The sequence below is a fragment of the Corythoichthys intestinalis genome, chromosome 4, assembly GCF_030265065.1.
Source record: "Corythoichthys intestinalis isolate RoL2023-P3 chromosome 4, ASM3026506v1, whole genome shotgun sequence".
Lineage (NCBI taxonomy): Eukaryota > Metazoa > Chordata > Actinopteri > Syngnathiformes > Syngnathidae > Corythoichthys > Corythoichthys intestinalis.
The window spans coordinates 57,905,621-57,924,718 of NC_080398.1; the positions used below are offsets into that span (position 1 = coordinate 57,905,621).

The 19,098-nt window shown below is 39.5% G+C and overlaps 1 protein-coding gene across 3 annotated transcripts in view; it reads left to right on the forward strand.

Moving 5' to 3' along the window:
* The window catches only part of LOC130914511 (low-density lipoprotein receptor class A domain-containing protein 4-like), a 450,713-nt gene that overhangs the window by 394,965 nt on the left and 36,650 nt on the right, over positions 1–19,098 (forward strand). For all 3 annotated transcript variants that reach the window (XM_057833769.1, XM_057833770.1, XM_057833771.1), the window contains one exon: positions 13,611–13,759. In XM_057833769.1, coding sequence (XP_057689752.1) covers positions 13,611–13,759 — 149 coding nt within the window. The remainder of the gene's footprint in view (positions 1–13,610; positions 13,760–19,098) is intronic.

A 19,098-nucleotide genomic window follows, 5' to 3' on the forward strand; every position in this document is an offset into this window, starting at 1 on the left:
ACAGACTGACAAGAGAGTGAGAGAGGTGTGCTAAAGTTTTTGCTTTCACTTTTCATGTTCTGTTTTTGTTGGCGTCGTCTACGGTGGACAGTAGTGGTGTTGTGTTGTACAAGTTCTGACATAAATGATTTGAAACCTGGCGAAGCCCAGCGACTTCCTTGCCGATGTTACAGTAATCATAATTGTCACCTTAACTTATAATAGCCGGGTGAACGGAGGTCAGAAGAAGACCGTCAAGACCATAGACATATTCCGGTTGTATTGTCGAGACAGTTCACTGACGCACACACCACATTTTTATCTAATTTCAATGCTAAACGTCTCTTTTTTCCTTTTTTCACCACCTGCACTAACCTTCTTGGGACCTATGGGTCCCGTCTTGCAGGAAAACAATGAAATTGAGACGCTGTCATAAATTGTCGTATTTCGATCATGTCGTCATGAGTGTTGTTAATAGTGCCGTTACTAACGGCATTATTTTTTTCAGTAGTGAATAATCTAATTAATTACTTTTCTCATCTTGGCAACACCGTTACCATTACTAAGGATGTAAATGCGTGCGTTACTACAACTTACTACGTTGGTTGAATGACGCGAGAAAAGTCTGAGAGATACGGACTCACGGAGAAGAGACAGCAAGGAGGGAGTGAAGAAGAGGGAAGGGAGTTGTGACGCCATTGCAAACGCGATGCTAGGTGGCTCCAATAATACCTGACTGTAGCCGATAGCCTACAAACTACACCCACATGATGCTACGGTAGATATCACATGTACATTAGAACTAGATGCAAAATGACAGACTCGCCGGCGTTAGTAAACAGCTGCCATCTTAAAGCAGTAGACTTCTCAGGAAGGCTCTTTTGTAGAGAACCTTCGTAGCGAACCTAAGTAACTTTTAGTTAAGTAGTTCTAAGTAAATACTGTACTCCTAATACAGGAAGATCTTGACTTGAATCTGTCTTTAAATCATGAAATAGTTTTAAAACTTTCACATGTCGAAAGTAGACAGAAGGGAAGAAACGCAATAACGGGAGCAATTTTAACAACTTTAGCGATCGATTTTCAACATTGACTTCCAAACATAGCAAAGGTTACTATGTTTTTTTGGGGAGAGAATGAAAAAAAAAAACCGAACAGTAACACCAGTTACTTTGCCAATTAACCAATTACTCTTACATTCAGGTAATTGAGTTACTAACTCAATCACTTTTTGGGAGAAGTAATTTGTTACTGTAATTAATTACTTTTTTAAAGTAAGATTAACAACACTGGTGGTCATATGTTGGACTAACGAGTCAAATTTTACGTCAGATGTCGAAAGGATCGTATGTCAAAGCACGACTGTACTTGCATGTTGGGTAACGGTCACATTTTGGACCATCCCAAGAAGGAGCTTGTTGCACATTCTGTGGTATGTCTGAACTTGACTTGGTCCCCGCCTCTTAAGAAAAAAAAAGACAGCTGTGACTCACCATACCATATGGAATTAGTTGATTCATGGAAACCCAGTGGTAAACTCAACAGATTTGTTTACTCATCAGTGTTATGCAACAGCAAATTCATTTGATGAAAGGAAAACTGTTTGATATCTTTTCATCTTTAATATCTTTAGAGGTCGATCTGCTCAAATAGCAGTGATTAACTTATTAAAGGTATCGAAAAAGAAGTTGTTGGTTTTTCCATATGGCACAGCAGGATCCCCTTGCGGAGGGAACTCATTTCGGCCACTTGCATTCCAGATTTTGTTCTTTCTGTTGGTAGAGACTGTAGACGTAAATAAACAGGTAAATTGAGAGCTTTTCTTTGGCTGTGTATAGTACGGTTTTTATTCTTGTGGGGAGAGATATTTAGTCCCTTGTGGATTTTCCTAAATTCATCCGGCGAGATTACAGTTTTGACAATCAATCTGAGGGCAGCAGGTCATGAAATCAGCCCCCCCACCCCCTCTTCAAAAAATGTACGAACAGCTCAAAATAAGGCTTTGCCACTTGTTGACTGACAATGTTTTTATTCTCATGGGCCCAACCCTATTCAGTAGAGGTGGGAATCTTTGGGCACCTAACGATTCGATTACGATTCAGAGGCTCCGATTCGATTATAAATCGATTATTGATGTACTCCCCCCCCCCCCCCCGCCCCCTCCCTCTTTTAATGTTTTGTACATTAGTTCCAGAATTGTTCAAAAATCCTCTCAGGCTAAACCAAACTACTATTTCAGTATCAAGTTATAAAAACAGTAAATAAAATACTCAAGTCCCCATTCTGTATCAGAAGCTTTAAAGTGCCTGTGACACGAAAAAGCATGTTTATTTCATAATACACGCGGTATTTTATGCCCCTGAATGATATGGACCGCTTGGATGTGTGTGGAAGCGATCGCTATATTTATTTAGTTTTTTGAATCCCGCGCCATGAAAATGAGTGACTTCCGGCTTCGGTCTTGCATTGAGGAGGAGGGCGCTGTGACGTGTACGGTAGAAGTGACGTGTACGGTAGAAGACGTTCTCTTCACTATACAGTGTACTGTTGTGTATGAGGACGAAGGATTCAGCTGATTTTGCGGATTAATACTTTTATTTTTTTGCATCACGCCAGCCAAACGGCTGCAGAAAAATCATTCTGTATGCGGGAGAGGCGTATGCGCCTTTTTGGAGTTTCAAAAGGTTCCCATTCACCGTGGATATTTACTGTGGGACCATTGGACTTACAAGGAAGTGAGTAAACATCTTGTTTTGTATTATGTCAAATACGAATACAGTGATTACAAAGTAAACACTATAAAATTCCTTTAAATAAAGGACTACTTACGTTTGATCATTGATAGGCATGTAAAAAGCTATCCTCATGCTCATTAGCAGTTAGCTGTTAGCGCGTTAGCTACACAACAACTCCAGCCACCCTCCTCCAGGGAACGAACTGTAAATTGCTCTCCGCCGGGCGGTTTGCCGATCCGCAAAGAAACTCGACAACCGGGTCGTCATGTCAAATAATCCAGGCTAGTTATGTGTGATTTTCCACTTCGAAGACTTTGAAACATCCCTCGGTTCGGGTTAGCATGTCGGCTAGCTGTCACTCCTTCTGGTCTGTTTACATTCTCCGAAGCCGGGGAAGGGAAATTACATATGTCCGATTTAGGTGTCATAAAATATCGTTCGGGAGGTGTGACAGTAAAGGTGAAGTCGACTGTTTTGACCATTATGGAGTAATTTTGCCATTTCGTCTTGAATAAATGGATTTTTATTATTTTATATTCCATTTAGCACAAGATTGTTATTTGTCATGACCATGCCATTTATTTAGCAATTGGGGAAAGTACTTGGGTAAAAAGAATATCCTGTAAAAATATTGAAGTAAAGAGACAGAAACAATGACATTTTGCCGCTCTCTTCGTCGCGTTTTCCTCATTGTGAATAGTTCCCCCTCGACGGGCTGACTGGTCCTTCTCAAGCCATTTATATAGCTATTGGGGAAAAATACTTGGATAAAAAGAATATCCTGTAAAAATATTGGGAGTAGAGAGACTGAAACAATGACATTTTGCAGCTCTCTTCGTCGCGTTTTCCTCGTTCTGAACAATTCCCCCTCAATGGGCTGAATAGTAAAACCGATGAGCCTAGTCTACCGCTGACGTCATCCACCTGTTGGGGACGCTAAAGCCCTATAATGGTAGGCGTGGCTAACCGGCAGATTAAAAGACTAATTTCTCGTCATCTGCGCTTTGCTAAATTGTTGTATATAGTCGAATCGTCTCAAAATATGATTCTAATTCACATAATAATGCCATTTAAGACTTTTTTTCTGGTGTCATATGCTCTTTAAACTACATTCAATTATTTTAATGTTGTGAATCAACCGTTGAAATTGTCAAAATTGCACCCGTTAGTCCATAATTTCCCTTCTGTCTACTTTCGACATGTGAAAGTTTTAAAACTGTTTCATCATATAAAGATAGATTCAAGTCAAGATTTTGCCAATTTATGTGTATTTTAGATAAAAGGTAATTAGGTTCGCTATAACAGAGCCTTCTAGAGAAGTCTACTGCTTTAAGATGGCGCCTGTTTACTAGTGCGGGCAAGTCTGTCATTTCGCATCTAGTTCTTGGTACATGTTCTAAGGCGGCCGTCGTCTGTCATTTGACATCTAATTCTACATATATGATATCTACCATAGCCGTATGTTGCTGTATGTCTGTAGCAACTGGACACTGTTTGTAGCGGCTGACGGCTGCAGTTAGGTAATATTGTTTTTTTTGTTTGTTTTTTTTTATCTAGTGGCATGAGTTGAACATGGTATTTACTCTCTGTCCGTTCCTAATTTCATCCCGAAGACCGTGCTGACTGTGTCTTATTTCCGCTTTACCTGGTATAGTTCAATAATCGGAATATGGATGTTTGTTAATCGTTCTCGAATCTTCCACGGCCGAATCACGAATAATCTAAGAATCGGAAATGTCGTACTCCTCTACTATTTAGTGTATACAGCGTGGCATTAAAGGTTCATCCGATTTCTCTGAAGTGAGCCAGGAAGAACTAAAGAAAGAGAAAGCAGACATAAAGAAAGCAGAGCTGTAATTATTTGTTCAGATGCCTTGAGTCGATTTTGCATGTCTAGCACCTTCTATCGCACTGTCTCTCTCTTCGTCTTCCCTCCCCCCTCTTGTAACAGTCCTTTTTCAAAATCCCCTTGTGTCACTCTCTTTCCAGCCCCAGTGATACTTGTAAATTTTTTTTTTTTTTTTATTATGATACACACACATACTGTACAATCTTTGCGTAATCAAGCCCTTTGTATTGGTTGAACTGTACCAAACTAGGTAGTTAGGGTAAACTAACTGCGCTATGGGAGGCTGAGTTCTCATGTGTGCTGTATCACACATTCATCCTCACATGGGCTGAGAGCAATAGTTTCTCCAAGGCTGATGCTAGACGTCTAGACGTGGCAGAGAACTGCTCCCTAGGGAAAAGTGAGGTGTATGTGTGTGCGTAAATGCTCTGTTGTACCTTTGCGGTTATGCTTTGTGTCACTCTCCTACCATTGCCATTTCCTTTAACTTGTGCAATCTTTTTAAGTGTGGGCGCTCTTCACTGCAACTATCTTACCATCTTCTATTTCTCGGCGCCACTGCGTGAGTGTGCATGCCAGCTAGGTCGCTGCCATGGTGCCCCGGCAGCTCCGGGCCTTGTTGATCACAGCACCATGCTGAAGTGTTACCATGGTAACGGCAGTGGCACCAGACAGGGCCGTGCGTGCGCGTGTGTGTGTATGGTGGGCAGCAGGCTGTGAACTCAGCAGGCTTCTAGCTTAGCTGGATCTCTCAAGAGAACCAAGTTTAAGCAAAGAAAGCATCCATTATTTTTGGTCGCTGCCTCAGTTAACTTTTTGGATGTTTTGTAGAGCAGGTTTGTTGAGAAGAAGTGAAATTAGGTCGCATGCCTGAAACTTGAGAATCGGCGTAGCTATACAGGACTAAGTACGTTTAATTTCAAGAAAAAAATGAAAGTGCTGCATTTCACAGTGTTGCATTGATCGCTGGGTGGAACATTGATGGTTATTTTATAACTCTCAGATGTACCAGGAAATAGACAATAGTTACAGAAGAAATGATCTGCATTAAGAAGTTATTGACTTACAGATTGGTTTATTTAGAAGACACAATCACCAGTCAGTGCAACAAGGTTTCCCTGTTTTCTATTCCAGAATGGTCAATCTGTGTGATGTACTGATGGGCTGCATTTTCCTGATTTGCCATCTGTTACAATGATCCCTTAAACTGCTGTATTGGCTTTTGGGGCTGTGTACTGTTTGGCTCTAATGGCGGGATTTAGTCTGTCTGATTATCTGAAATTAGCAGGTGGCTAATGGTCCATTCTCTGCATGCTGAATGAAGCTCCACATTCTGCATACATCTACTGAACTCAGCCTTATGATTCTGGGAAAAACTGACAAACAGAACCTGACAGGCTGGTTTTGACAGTAACTAAGGTCTAATACAAGATGCAAGCGCTGATGCTTTGTTTTTTTTGTTTTTTTATGACGCTCCAATATCCCTGTTTAAAATATAGCTGTATAGATAGTTGTAATCTTAATTTTCTATTCAGGTCCAAATTTAGTCGGATTACCTTTATTAGTCTGAGTTTCTAAAAAGGAATTGACTCTACTTTCAGTTATTTAATGTACAGTGTATCACAAAAGTGAGTACACCCCTCGCATTTCTGCAGCTACTGTACTTAAGTATATCTTTTCATGGGACAACACTGACAAAATGACAATTTGACACAATGAAAAGTAGTCTGTATTCAGTTTATATAATACAGTTAATTTATTTTCCCCTCAAAATATAGCCATTAATATCTAAACCCCTGGCAACAAAAGTGAGTACACCCCTTAGAAACTACGTACATCCCTAAATATCCAAATTGATTACTGCTTGTCATTTTCGCTCCAAAATGTCATGTGACTTGTTACAGGAGTGCTGTCAGTATAGCTGCAGAGATTAAAGAGGCGGGGGGTCAGCCTATTAGTGCTCAGACCATACGCCGCACTCTGCATCAAATTGGTGTGCATGGCTGCCAGCCCAGGAGGAAGCCTCTTCTGAAGACGGTACACAAGAAAGCCTGCCCGTCTCATCAGACCATAGGATATGGTTCCAGTAATCCATGCGCTTTGTTGACATGTCTTCAGCAAACTGTTTGCGGGCTTTCTTGTGTACAGTCTTCAGAAGAGGCGTCCTCCTCTTCAATCTCTTCAACAATGCTAACAGCACTCCCATAACGAGTCACATGACATCTTGGAGGGAAAATGACACGCAGTACTCAATTTGGACATTTAGGGATGTACGTAGTTCCCATGCGGTGTACTCACTTTTGTTGCCAGGGGTTGGGATATTAATGGCTATATTTTGAGTTATTTTGAGGGGAAAATAAATTAACTCTATTATATAAGCTGCACAAAGACTACTTTTCATTGTGTCAAAGTGTCATTTTATCAGTGGTGTCCCATGAAAAGATATACTTAAATATCTGCAGAAATGCGAGGGGTGTTCTCACTTTTGTGATACACTGTAGCTGCAATTTCTGCTATGCAGTGCAATGATAGTTCTATATCAAGCCCTATAAGATCACAAATTATACAACAAAGTACAAAATATACATATATTTCCTCCCTTTGTAGAACGATGGGTGCTTTAATAATTATTATTAGTCGTAGTATATTATAATTCCAAGAATTTAGACAAGTTTAAGGTGAAGAAGGTCCAAAACGATTAATTGGTTATCAAAATAGTTGTCGATTAATTTGCTCATGGTTAGTTGCCGATTAATCAATTAATTGTTTCACCGCTACATTAAAACAATATTTAGTTTTGCTTGAATGCAAACAATACACCAAAAACTACATGACCGTCATCTGCTCTTATTTGGTATTGAAGTAACAGACAGGTTTGAATGTGTCCACAAACAGTCTGTGGCTGCTCTTTATTGACCGACTCTTTGCACTGACTGCTCCGTTGAACTGTTTGACCTCTTGTTGGCCCTCAACAACCTCTCTCTCACTCACTCTCTTACTTTCTCTCTCCCTGACCCTCTCATCTACAAAATGACATATGAGGCCACGATATATTTTGCTATCACACTTTTGTTTTCACGTAATATTTGTAGGGCTGTCCCAAACGACTAATTTTCTCCCGATTAGTCGGCCGACTATTTTTACAATTAGTCAACTAATCTTATGTGTATATTATATACATATATATATATATATATACACACACACATTAGGGCTGTCAAAATTATCGCGTTAACGGGCGGTAATTAATTTTTTAAATTAATCACGTTAAAATATTTGACGCAATTAATGCACATGTCTTGCTCAGACAGTATTCTGCTTTTGGTAAGTTTTACAGCAAGGCTTTTTGTGCTGTCTAACAGCGAAGTCTTGTGGTCGCTTTGCGACATGGTTTATTGTTTTCTTGCCAGTTCAATATGGCTGCACGACGTCTCGGGCTGACGCCTACATTGTCATGTTGTGCTTATATGATCCTTGGACAAGATTTGTCCGTAAGTATGGTTGTTGTAAAGAATGTACATATTATGTTAGTAAGCGAAATGTTAGATTTTTTGTATGAGACTCTTTTTGTTTATGTTTAGTGAGCCTGTATAGCGTGCTAAGCTAACGTTGTTGTTAATGCAATGCTTGTGTACTTTTATTTTGTAGTTTTACGACAGTCTAAAGAGGACAATGGTTTGAGACCATTTTATTAATAAATCAGATGAAAAAGGAAGAAGTCTGATTATTAAGGCGTTGTTCACTAGCTGTCTAGCTTTGGAAAAAGTAGACGCTTCGGAGTGAGGACAGCATAGACAGATTTAAATGACAGTAGAGTGAAATGCCCACTACAGTCCTTATGTACCGTATGTTGAATGTATATATATCCATCTTGTGTCTTATCTTTCCATTCCAACAATTTATTTTACAGAATATATATATATAATTTACAGAAAAATATGGCATATTTTTAGGGCTGTCAAAATTATCGCGTTAACGGGCGTTAATTAATTTTTTTAATTAATCACGTTAAAATATTTGACGCAATTAACGCAGATGCTCCGCTCAGAGAGATTTAAATGGCAGTACACAGTGAAACGCTCACTTGTTGTGTTTTATGGAGTTTTGCAGCCCTCTGCTGGCGCTTGGGTGCGACTGATTTTAATAGGCTGAGCATTACCCATGAGCATTGTGTAAGTAATTATTGACAGCAACAATGGCGGGCTACTAGTTTATTTTTTGATTGAAAATTTTACAAATTTTATTAAAACGAAAATATTAAGAGGGGTTTTAATATAAAATTTCTCTAACTTGTACTCACATTTATCTTTACGAACTACACGTCTTTCTATCCATGGATCGCTTTAACAGAATGTTAATAATGTTAATGCCATCTTGTTGATTTATTGTTATAATAAACAAATAGTCCTTATGTACCGTATGTTGAATGTATATATCCATCTTGTGTCTTATCTTTCCATTCCAACAATAATTTACAGAAAAATATGGCATATTTTATAGATGGTTTGAATTGCGATTAATTGCGATTAATTACGATTAATTAATTTTTAAGCTGTAATTAACTCGATTAAAAATTTTAATCATTTGACAGCCCTACATATTTTATAGATGGTTTGAATTGCGATTAATTGCGATTAATTACGATTAATTAATTTTTAAGCTGTAATTAACTCGATTAAAATTTTTAATCGTTTGACAGCCCTAATATATATATATATATATATATATATATATATATTTTTTTTAAACTAATTTAGCAATTAAGTTTTTGTTGACGCCTATTAATCCACAAAAACATTTTGGGGCATTTAAATTCTTATTAAAGTACAAATAAACACATAACAATAATAAGTCACAAATAAACAATGAGGTCAAATGCTGATAGCATTAACTAGTGCAAAAGAATGGAATGTAAACACATTCAGAACACTGACTTCGCCTTTCCAACGTGATTCAAAACAATTCTTAAAAAAAAAATGGCATTAATATTGTAGTATACTACTATATATAATGGTAATAATTATTCATTGCTAATCAGATTTTTCATAAAGGATGTCATTTTAAAGCTATTCTTAGTGTATAATCTGAATTCTGAAGTATGTGGGATTAACTCCAGAAATCGTTATTTATATGACGAACATGACTGGCTTTTATTTTTTAAATGTTCACCATAAGTACGTTCGCTAAACCTCTAACTGTAAGCTTTACAGCTTTAGTCTGCCTCCTCCTTATTCGATTTTGTTGTTTAGTTTGTTTAAAGAAAATTAATTAGTCATTGACACAATTTATATCAGCGCTTTGTCCACAAAAAATAAAAATGTCAATCAGCAGCATTTTTTAAATTCTAATGAACAGGACTTTTGGCTGATTTGTGTACTGAGAACTGTTTTCTGTTTTATACTCCGAACTTTTATTTCAAACTTTAACAAGTTGTATATACTTAAAACAGTGCAGTTGTAGACTACAGTTAAGTCAGGAAGCTGTAATAAAATATTATTTTTGAAGGAAATAGTCATCCATTTTGTCTTCATTGTTACTTACAACATGCCTAAAACAAGTTAAATTGTGAAGATAATTGGAAAATGTTACATTTATCCGATTAATCGAGTATGAAAATAATCGTTAGTTGCAACCCTAGTCAGTGCGCCAGGTACAACGAATGCTATCATACTCCCAAGAAGACAAATCCGTGGCATTTCATGAAACATTTATACTGTATGTAACCTTGTTGATTGTACTTCTTGAGCATTAAACATATCTAGAGACTAAAAATTCACGAAGGACATCCATGGTGTCAAAGAAGCTGATCGGGTTCATTGGAGTTGTCAGCTTCTTTGGTAGTGGCTTAGGTCAAAAAGACATTTAAAAAAAAAAATTTTTTTTTAAGTTAACGCCTTCCACAGTAGATCACGTTCATATGTTTGAATTCATCTTAGTAGCCTTGCTGCAGCAAGAGAAAGGAAATCAGGAAGGCTGCCTTGCAATGCAAAATTCAGACTGCTTCAAGAAAAAAGGTTACTGCAGACATCAGACTGATATTGTTTTGACAAGTGGATTACTGTTGTAATAACATCTGACTGGTGCTGGTAATGCAGACTGCCAGCACACAGTGTTCTCTTGGCCACTGCCGGAATAAGTCGTGCACACTATGTTCTGGAGCCTCTGAGCTGGGTGCATGCAGTGTTTTTCAGCATTAAAGGCATTCCCCTTCACTTCCTTATTTCTTTGATACAAATGCTCTCCATCCTTCCTTCCTCTCTTAACTCCTCCTGTAGCTTCCTTCCTCTCAAATGTTTTGAGATGAGGCTTTCAACTGCTGTCACTCTAGGTTTTTTTTTGCATTAGTTTCTTGTTTTCTTCCAATTGACTCTAGCCTTGACACTTTTTCAACATCAGATGAACAGAGGACGTGATATTTATACCAGGCTTACAAGAAGCCTATGTGACTTGGTTTCTGCGAAACACATGACACTCATGCTTGATGCGTGCATCACAGTGTGTCTGTGACGAGAACACGCACAAATGAGATGGAGCAGATAACCCCTTAATGATTGATACTGGTTGGAACACACAGTTACAAGTGACAAACTAATTTGAAATTCCTAGCAAAAGGATGAAGAGCCACATGATTGGCAGTCTATCATTGTCAAAGGCACTGAAGTAGTTAATTGCACCAATTATACCATTGTTGATTCTTTTTTTTTTTTTTTTTTTTTTTTTTTTAATTAAAACAAACTTTTACCTCGGGAATTCTGTTTCATTTGATTGATCAAGTATTATGAAGACAGGACAAATAAATACTTAATTTTGTTGCCTCTCTCACCTGACTTTTTGTGTGAAAACATGGTTACACACACTGGACTGGAGTTACGTTATTAATACAGAAATGTTCAATTTGTTCATTCAAGTTAATTCATCAATACACTGCTGGCCAAAAGTATTGGCACCCCTGCAATTCTGTCAGATAATCCTCAATTTTTCCCAGAAAATGATTGAAATTACAAATGCTTTGGTAGTGATATCTTCATTTATTTTGCTGGCAATGAAAAAAACACAAAACAGAATGAAAAAAAAATGAAATCATTAATATTCCAAAAAAGGGACTGACAAAAGTATTGGCACCCTCGGCCTAATAATTGTTAGCACAACCTTTAGACAAAATAACTCCGAACAACCGCTATCGCTATCCATCACTGATTTTCTTACAATGCTCTGCTGGAATTTTAGACCATCCTTCTTTTGTCAACTGCTCCAGGTCCCTGAGATTTGAAGGGTGCCATTTTCAGATCTCTCCATAGGTGTTCTATGGTTTTCAGGGCTGGACTCATTGCTGGCCACTTTAGAAGTCTCCAGTGCTTTCTCTCAAACCATTTTCTTGTGCTTTTTGAAGTGTGTTTTGGGTCATTGTTCTGCTGGAAGACCCATGACCTATGGGAGACCCAGCTTTCTCACACTGGGCCCTACATTATGCTGCAAAATTTGTTGGTTGTCTTCAGACTTCATAATGCCATGCACACAGTCAAGCAGTCCAGTGTCAGAGGCAGCAAAGCAACTCCAAAACATCAGCGAACCTCCGCCATGTTTGACTGTGGGGACCGTGTTCTTTTCTTTGAAGGCCTCATTTTTGGTTTTTTTTCCCTGTAAACTCTAAGCCCTACTTTTGTCTGATCTGACCAGAGAACATTCTTCCAAAAATGTTTTCGGCTTTCTCAGGTAAGTTTTGGCAAACTCCAGCTTGGCTTTTTTATGTCTCTGGGTCAGAAGTGAGGTCTTCCTGTACTGATAGTACAGGTTGACACTGTTTTACCCTCAGACTGCAGGACAGCGTTAACTTGTTTGGATGTTAGTCGAAGTTCTTTATCCACCATCCACACAATCTTTTGTTAAAATCTCTCGTCAATTTTTCTATTCCGTCCACATCTAGGGAGGTTAGCCACAGTGCCATGGGCTTTACACTTATTGATGACACTGTGCACGGTAGACACAGGATCATTCAGGTCTTTAGAGTGGACTTGTAGCCTTGAGATTGCCCATGCTTCCTCACAATTTTGGTTCTCAAGTCCTCAGACAGTTTTTTGGTCTTTCTTTTCTCCATGCTCAATGTGGTACACACAAGGACACAGGACAGAGGTTGAGTCAACTTTAATCCATTTTAACTGGCTGCAAGTGTAATTTAGTTATCGCCACCACCTGTTATGTGCCACAGGTAAGTAACAGGTGGTGGTTAAACAAATTAGAGAAGCATCACATGATTTTTCAAAGGGTGCCAATACTTTTGTCCGGCCCATTTTTGGAGTTATGTGGAAAATGATAATAGATTTTTTTTTTTTTTCCCATTCTCTTTTGTGTTTTCTCATTGCAAGCAAAATAAATGAAGATATTACTACCAAAGCATTTGTAATTGCAATCATTTTCTGGGAGAAATTGAGCATTATCTGACAAAATTGCAGGGGTGCCAATACTTCTGGCCAGCAGTGTAGATGTATTTTGCATTTGTAAATGTCATTCAAATTATGTATCCATTCTGGTTCAGTACACGATGTATGCATGCATGTTTTGTTGTTGTTGTTTTGCTTTTACTATGGACAGTGGGTGAAGCAAGCATGTTCAAAGTCTGGTCTTTCTGTGGTTGAGAATAGAGGCCCTCTCCCAAGTTTTCCCATCTGTGCCACCACACAGGCTACTGTTGCGTTTGACTTATGCTACCCCCTGCTGGTAAGGAACCATTAAAACAACCAAGTTGTATTAGACCACAAATTTGACACTGCAAAAGAAAATTGGTGTATTCACTTTTCTTGGCCAATGAAAAAAAATCCTGAACTTGTGTTAATAAAGTATATAAAGCAACATATCCATTGTTTCTGATTGAAATCTCAATGCAGTCACCTGTTGTTGGTTTAACTGAACAATGCAGTGGAAACTGCATTCTCGTCAGCTTTGTTAGCCTACTTATATAGAATAGATGTACATTCTTTTTTTTTTCTTTTTTTTTGATCAACAAGAACCTCTTTATAATGTGTCTTTCTCTCTCTTGTTTGTGTGTGCAGCTGAACTGGAGTTTGTTCAGATCATCATCATCATTGTGGTGATGACAGTCATGGTCGTGGTGATCATCTGCCTACTCAACCATTACAAGCTCTCCACCTTCATAACAAGACAGAGCCAGGCTCGTAGGCACAACCATTCTTTGCATCAGGTTAGTACCATTCGCTGTGATTGTGAGCTTTTATAGACTAAAAGAAACTGTGCTGAGTCATACTGATTCTCACGTTCTTCAGTGTACCTGCTCGACACACTGCTGTGAGCTTGAACTGCTTGTACTCCCTTCACTGCGCTCTTTCATTCATTGTTGTTACAAGCACTGTACATTTTCTGTCTTTTCCACAGCAAGACAAACAAAGCTTCCGAGTTTGTTGCCTGTAATGTGTTTTCAAGCCCAATAAACCTTTGGCTACAGAAACAGCTTTGCTCCTAACTGAGAGGTGAAGCTGCTAAATTGGTTTCTTCGTTGCCTTGATGTTTAATTCAGCAGAGCACTGTCTAGACTGTTGCACCTTCTGAAATGTCAACACAGTGGGGCAAACACACAAATGACATGCTATATTGTCAAAAAATATTTAAAAAAAAAAAAAAAAAAAAAAAGTTCTGTTAGAGCAATCAGTGGAAATTCTGACATTTTTCTATAATTATTTTAAATTGTGAAGTAACATTTTTGTTTTGCTGACATTATTTGACAACTAAAAGAAATTAGGGCTAAATTAATATTTTATATCATTATAAGGACCCAGGTACCGTGGGTAACTATAAGGTCCACTTAAAAGCCTTTATTTTCCCTGTAAGTTGACAGTGTGCCTTATGATCCAGTGCACTTTATATACTAATTCTGTATGTGCTTCTTGACCTTGAACCTATTTTGCTGGAGTATAACTTCATTATCCTGATTGTGTAGTGCTTAAGACACACATCAGACCTATACATAAGCAATTTTAACAATGTTAAAATATAAAGAACAAATGCAGTGCATTGATGCACTGACGCGCCTTATAATCAGGTGCACCTGATATATACGTAAGAACTAGAGGAACACTCTGAGAGAGCAGCCTTCTGCTTAAGCAGCCAAATTCAAAGCATCAACATATTTCTGACCTCTCTGACCTTTGACCTTCTCATTATATCTCCATCACCTACCTGGCAAACTTGAGTTAAATAGGCTCACCTTTGACCTTATTATTTAAAAAATGTAATCGCCTGTTACTTTTAATACTACAACAGGGTTTATGTGTGTCATTAAAAAGCATTAAAAGTCATTGAATGGATTTTGTCAAAATTCAGGCCTTAAAAAACATTAAACTAAATGTTCGAGGCATTAAAAATTACGGAAAATTGACAGAACAGAAACAAACAAAAAAGCATATTGAACTGAATACACAACTTCCGACTTCCTAAACGCATCAATTGAAAGTGAGCTTTAAAAATACAGAACATTCTACAGCATTTCACCAGCGCATTGGTGACACAATCAAATAAAAACTGATTCCCGTATTCTTGATTATCAATTCATCATTAAAAGGCAGTTGTACATTAAATTGTTGGAATCCAATTTCAGGCTCTCAGCAGTTAACTCATTGGCTGCCATTGAGGGTCCTCCCCGATCAAAAGAATTGAATGTCTCTGTCACCATCTAATTTAAATTCACAGCAGAAGGATGAAAAGAGCAACATGATTGGACGTCTGTCATCGTCGGTGGGACTGAAAGAATTTATATTGTCAGATTTACTGAATGTAGTCCCCCGACATACATGTATTACAGACCTGTCCATGAAGATGAAACGATGTATTTGTGTTTTGTTTTGCACTGCGGAAATCAATATTGCCTTGAAATAAGAAATATTGAATAATAAAATAAGCAGTTTAATCCGTTATTAAAATAATTGTTAGTTGCAGCCCTACAACGAGAAAATAATCTGTGGTTTATCTGTACTGTACATGCTACAAACACATTGCCTGAATTTTTACCGCGAGTCTTAAATGATTGGCCTATTTGTCTAATGCTTTTATCATTGTCAAACACCAAATAATAGCTCTGCTAGCAGCTATACACGCATCTTCCAACCCTCCTGTCAGGCTTTCCCACTCCATCCTATCAAAACACAAATTATTTAACAGAAACGGCCAAGAATGTAAAAATATATAACTTCAACAGAAGAGCCGTACGCCACTGAAGCTTTTTTCCTAAGAGACACAATATGACCATGCAGTCTCACCGTGCTGTTTTAGTTTAACTAAACCTCACCAGTGTGTGGAAAGATGCTAGACGTAAGCAGAATCCGGTAATTTGTTAGCTGCATTTCTGTGTTGTGGTTTTCATGCTGCCTCTTGAATGTGGCATGGGTAATTTCCTCGCCACTATAAAGTTTCTTTCGTCTGTCCGTGTTCCCAATTTGTTCTAGTTTGCTTCTCTTTTACCTTTTTATCGAAACAAACGATTACATGCTTGGACGAATGGAACATTTGTGTGTTTTGTATTAGCATTTATCCACAGGTGGGTAGAATAGCCAAAACATTTACTCAAGGAAAAGTAGCATAACTTCAAAAATAATACTACTGTAGTAAATGCGTTCATCCAAAATATTTACTCAAGTATTCGGTGAAAAGAATACTCAAGTAATGAGTAACTGCTTACAATATCTTTTTTTTTTTTTTTAAACAATGGTATTTTTTTTTATCATCACAATGTCATCTATATGAACTGTACTACACACTGTAAACCACACAAGGACGCTGATGAGCACATATTGTTGCGTTTCCAAGGACACCGCCAAATTTGTGATTATAATACACACTCAGCAGGAAAAGCCGTACACAAATTTCAGTTAAATCTACCTAGAAGCCACGGACTGTATGTAAATTAGAAAAAAAAAAAAAAAAAATGTCCCAAAGATCCTCTAAACTTACTGACCAGAAAAGTCAAGTGGCTCTGCTTTCGACTAGCCAGTGTCTTGAGAGGACGCTCGCCATTCTGAAGCTATTGCTAATGCTAATGTGAATCCTGAGCTAATGCTACGAATTACATTTAGCGACTGATAATCACTAAGCACAGAAGGCTAAAGCAACATTGCTTACTCTCTCTCGCCAAAATAAGAACTCTCACTGTGTTTCCAATCTAGAAAGATGGAGCACAGCCTAGCTTGAAACACATCCTAAACGCCACTGAGGAAAGTGAGAGAGAGGCGCAGAACATCTCATATGAGTGACACGACCCAAGCAGTGCTACGATAGAGAGAGTAATAAAATACACCTTGTGTCAAGTAGGGTTCATGCCCCCGATGATTTATGACTTTGACCTCTGTGACCCCGCCCCCTTTGATTGTAGTCCTTTGATCTCTATTGATGATGACAGATGATTGATGACCCCTCCCCCCTTTCTCCTTTGATCGTGGTCCTTTGATCTCTATTGGTGCTGACAGGTGATTGATGACCCCCCCCCCCCTTTATCCCTTTGATCGTAGTCCTTTGATCTCTATTGGTGCTGACAGATGATTAATGACCCCAGCCCCCCTTTACCCCTTTGATCGTAGTCCTTTGATCTCTATTGGTGCTGACAGATGATTAATGACCCCCGCCCCCGGACCCCTTTTGATCGTAGTCCTTTGATCACTATTGGTCATGGCAGATGTTTAACAACTTTGAAGTTTAGCGCATGCGTGCTAGGCGTGTTATGGGTTATGTCCGTACATGTCCCCCCTAGAAAAAAACGTAGTGTGTGGAGGGGGCGTGTTTAGCGCATGCGTGCTAATGCGTGTTCCGGGGACATGTCCGTACATGTGAATCGGAAGTAGTAGGGCGTGTTTAGCGCGTGCGTGCTAATGCGTGTTCCGGGGACATGTCCGTACATGTCCTAACGAAGAATCGGAAGTAGTAGGGCGTGGCTAGCGCCTGGGCTAGTCGTAGCCAAAGCGAGCTAACCGGCATTCTCAACAAGCTACCGTGAGGGGAGCCATGATTAACGAGACGTGTGTTAACATTAGCCGGGAACGACCCAATGCGGTCACGGGTGCCCCCCGCAAAATGCAGATGTACCTAAGGCGTGTGCAATACCCGCCTAGTGAGGAGCTGGAAGAGGTTAGACCTTTACCTGACTCAGGATCATGGGGGTTCCGGTTCAACTATGCGATGGGTGAGCTGTGTTTCTTCAGTAAATATGAGGACAACGACAACATGCTGCCGGCTGACATAGGCATGCTTAATTCTAATGATTGGGGTGTTATAAAGGACCTCATACCTGGTGTGTTGGATAAGTGTTTATCTTCATCGGATGCGTGGGAAGATTTGAGCTTTGTTTGGCTCTCCAGAAATTCAAACAGTGGACGGTGGTTCTTCAGAGTGAAGATTAAGTTACAAGAGGGTTTGGAGAAGGAAGATGATCAAAGCGTCTGTCATGATGAGTTGGAATTCCAGTTAGAATCATTTAACAGCGAATGCGGAGTGTTTATGATCATCATGGCGGTCCCTCTGTTAGATTGGAATGATCTGATGAGGGAGTTCTCCGTGAGAATCTCCGCCCTCTTCCAAAGCAGCCGTCTTTGGCATAATGAGGTGGGCGTTAAAAAGGCGTTAACGTTTGTGTAGCCAACCTCGCGGTACAAAGTTATTTTTTTTAAAAAGAGAAGCCCCACCCCAACCACGCCCCCCGCCTCCAATAACACCACACCCCCTTTTCATGTATATATACCACAGATTGGCGGGGCACATAGCTCACTCCAAACCTACAACGGAGCCGCTTATATCACTTTTTTGAAGGAAACTCCATGATGCCTGGATCCAGACCGACTCGGAGACGTTTGTCCACCATCTGGACACCGTTTGAAACGGATCGTGGAGTAGTGTTTGAGGACGATATGGAATCTAATACCCCACTACTCGCCAGTACTTGGACGGAGAGCGTTACCTGTGATGGGCCTGAACTCGTCAACCCTACCGCTGAGGATGGCGAAACACAGCAAGCTGATCCTGAGCCATCATCGGCCATCGGGACGGACGATCCCCCACTACTGATGCATGCGTCAGGGGTGAGATCAGCCGCTACCAGGTCTGAGGACTCTTCACAGCCAGAGTTGACTGAGAACGTCAACCCTAACGCCGAGGATGGGGAGACACAGCAAGCCGATTCCATGCCGTCGTCCCCCCTCTGGCCGCCTGAGGCTCCACCACCTGTGCGCACTCTGCGACTCATGAAGAGGTCAGCGGATTCTGATGGCACACCAGCGGGGTCGTCTAACTCTGAAGAGACAGCCCCTCCTTCAAAGGCATCGGTAGAACCTCTCTCGGGTGAGCACCCATCCTCCCCTTTAAAAGAGACCCCGCCACTTGAGACACCCCCTCAACCACATTACTTGGCACCTTCCGAGTTCTTCAAGGAGGCGGAGGATGGCGAGCTTATTTTTCGAGAGACTCAAAAAGGTTGGCTAATGCTTAACGAATATGATTGCATTAAGAAAACAATTTACCATCTACTTAGTAGAGTGTTAGAAAAAC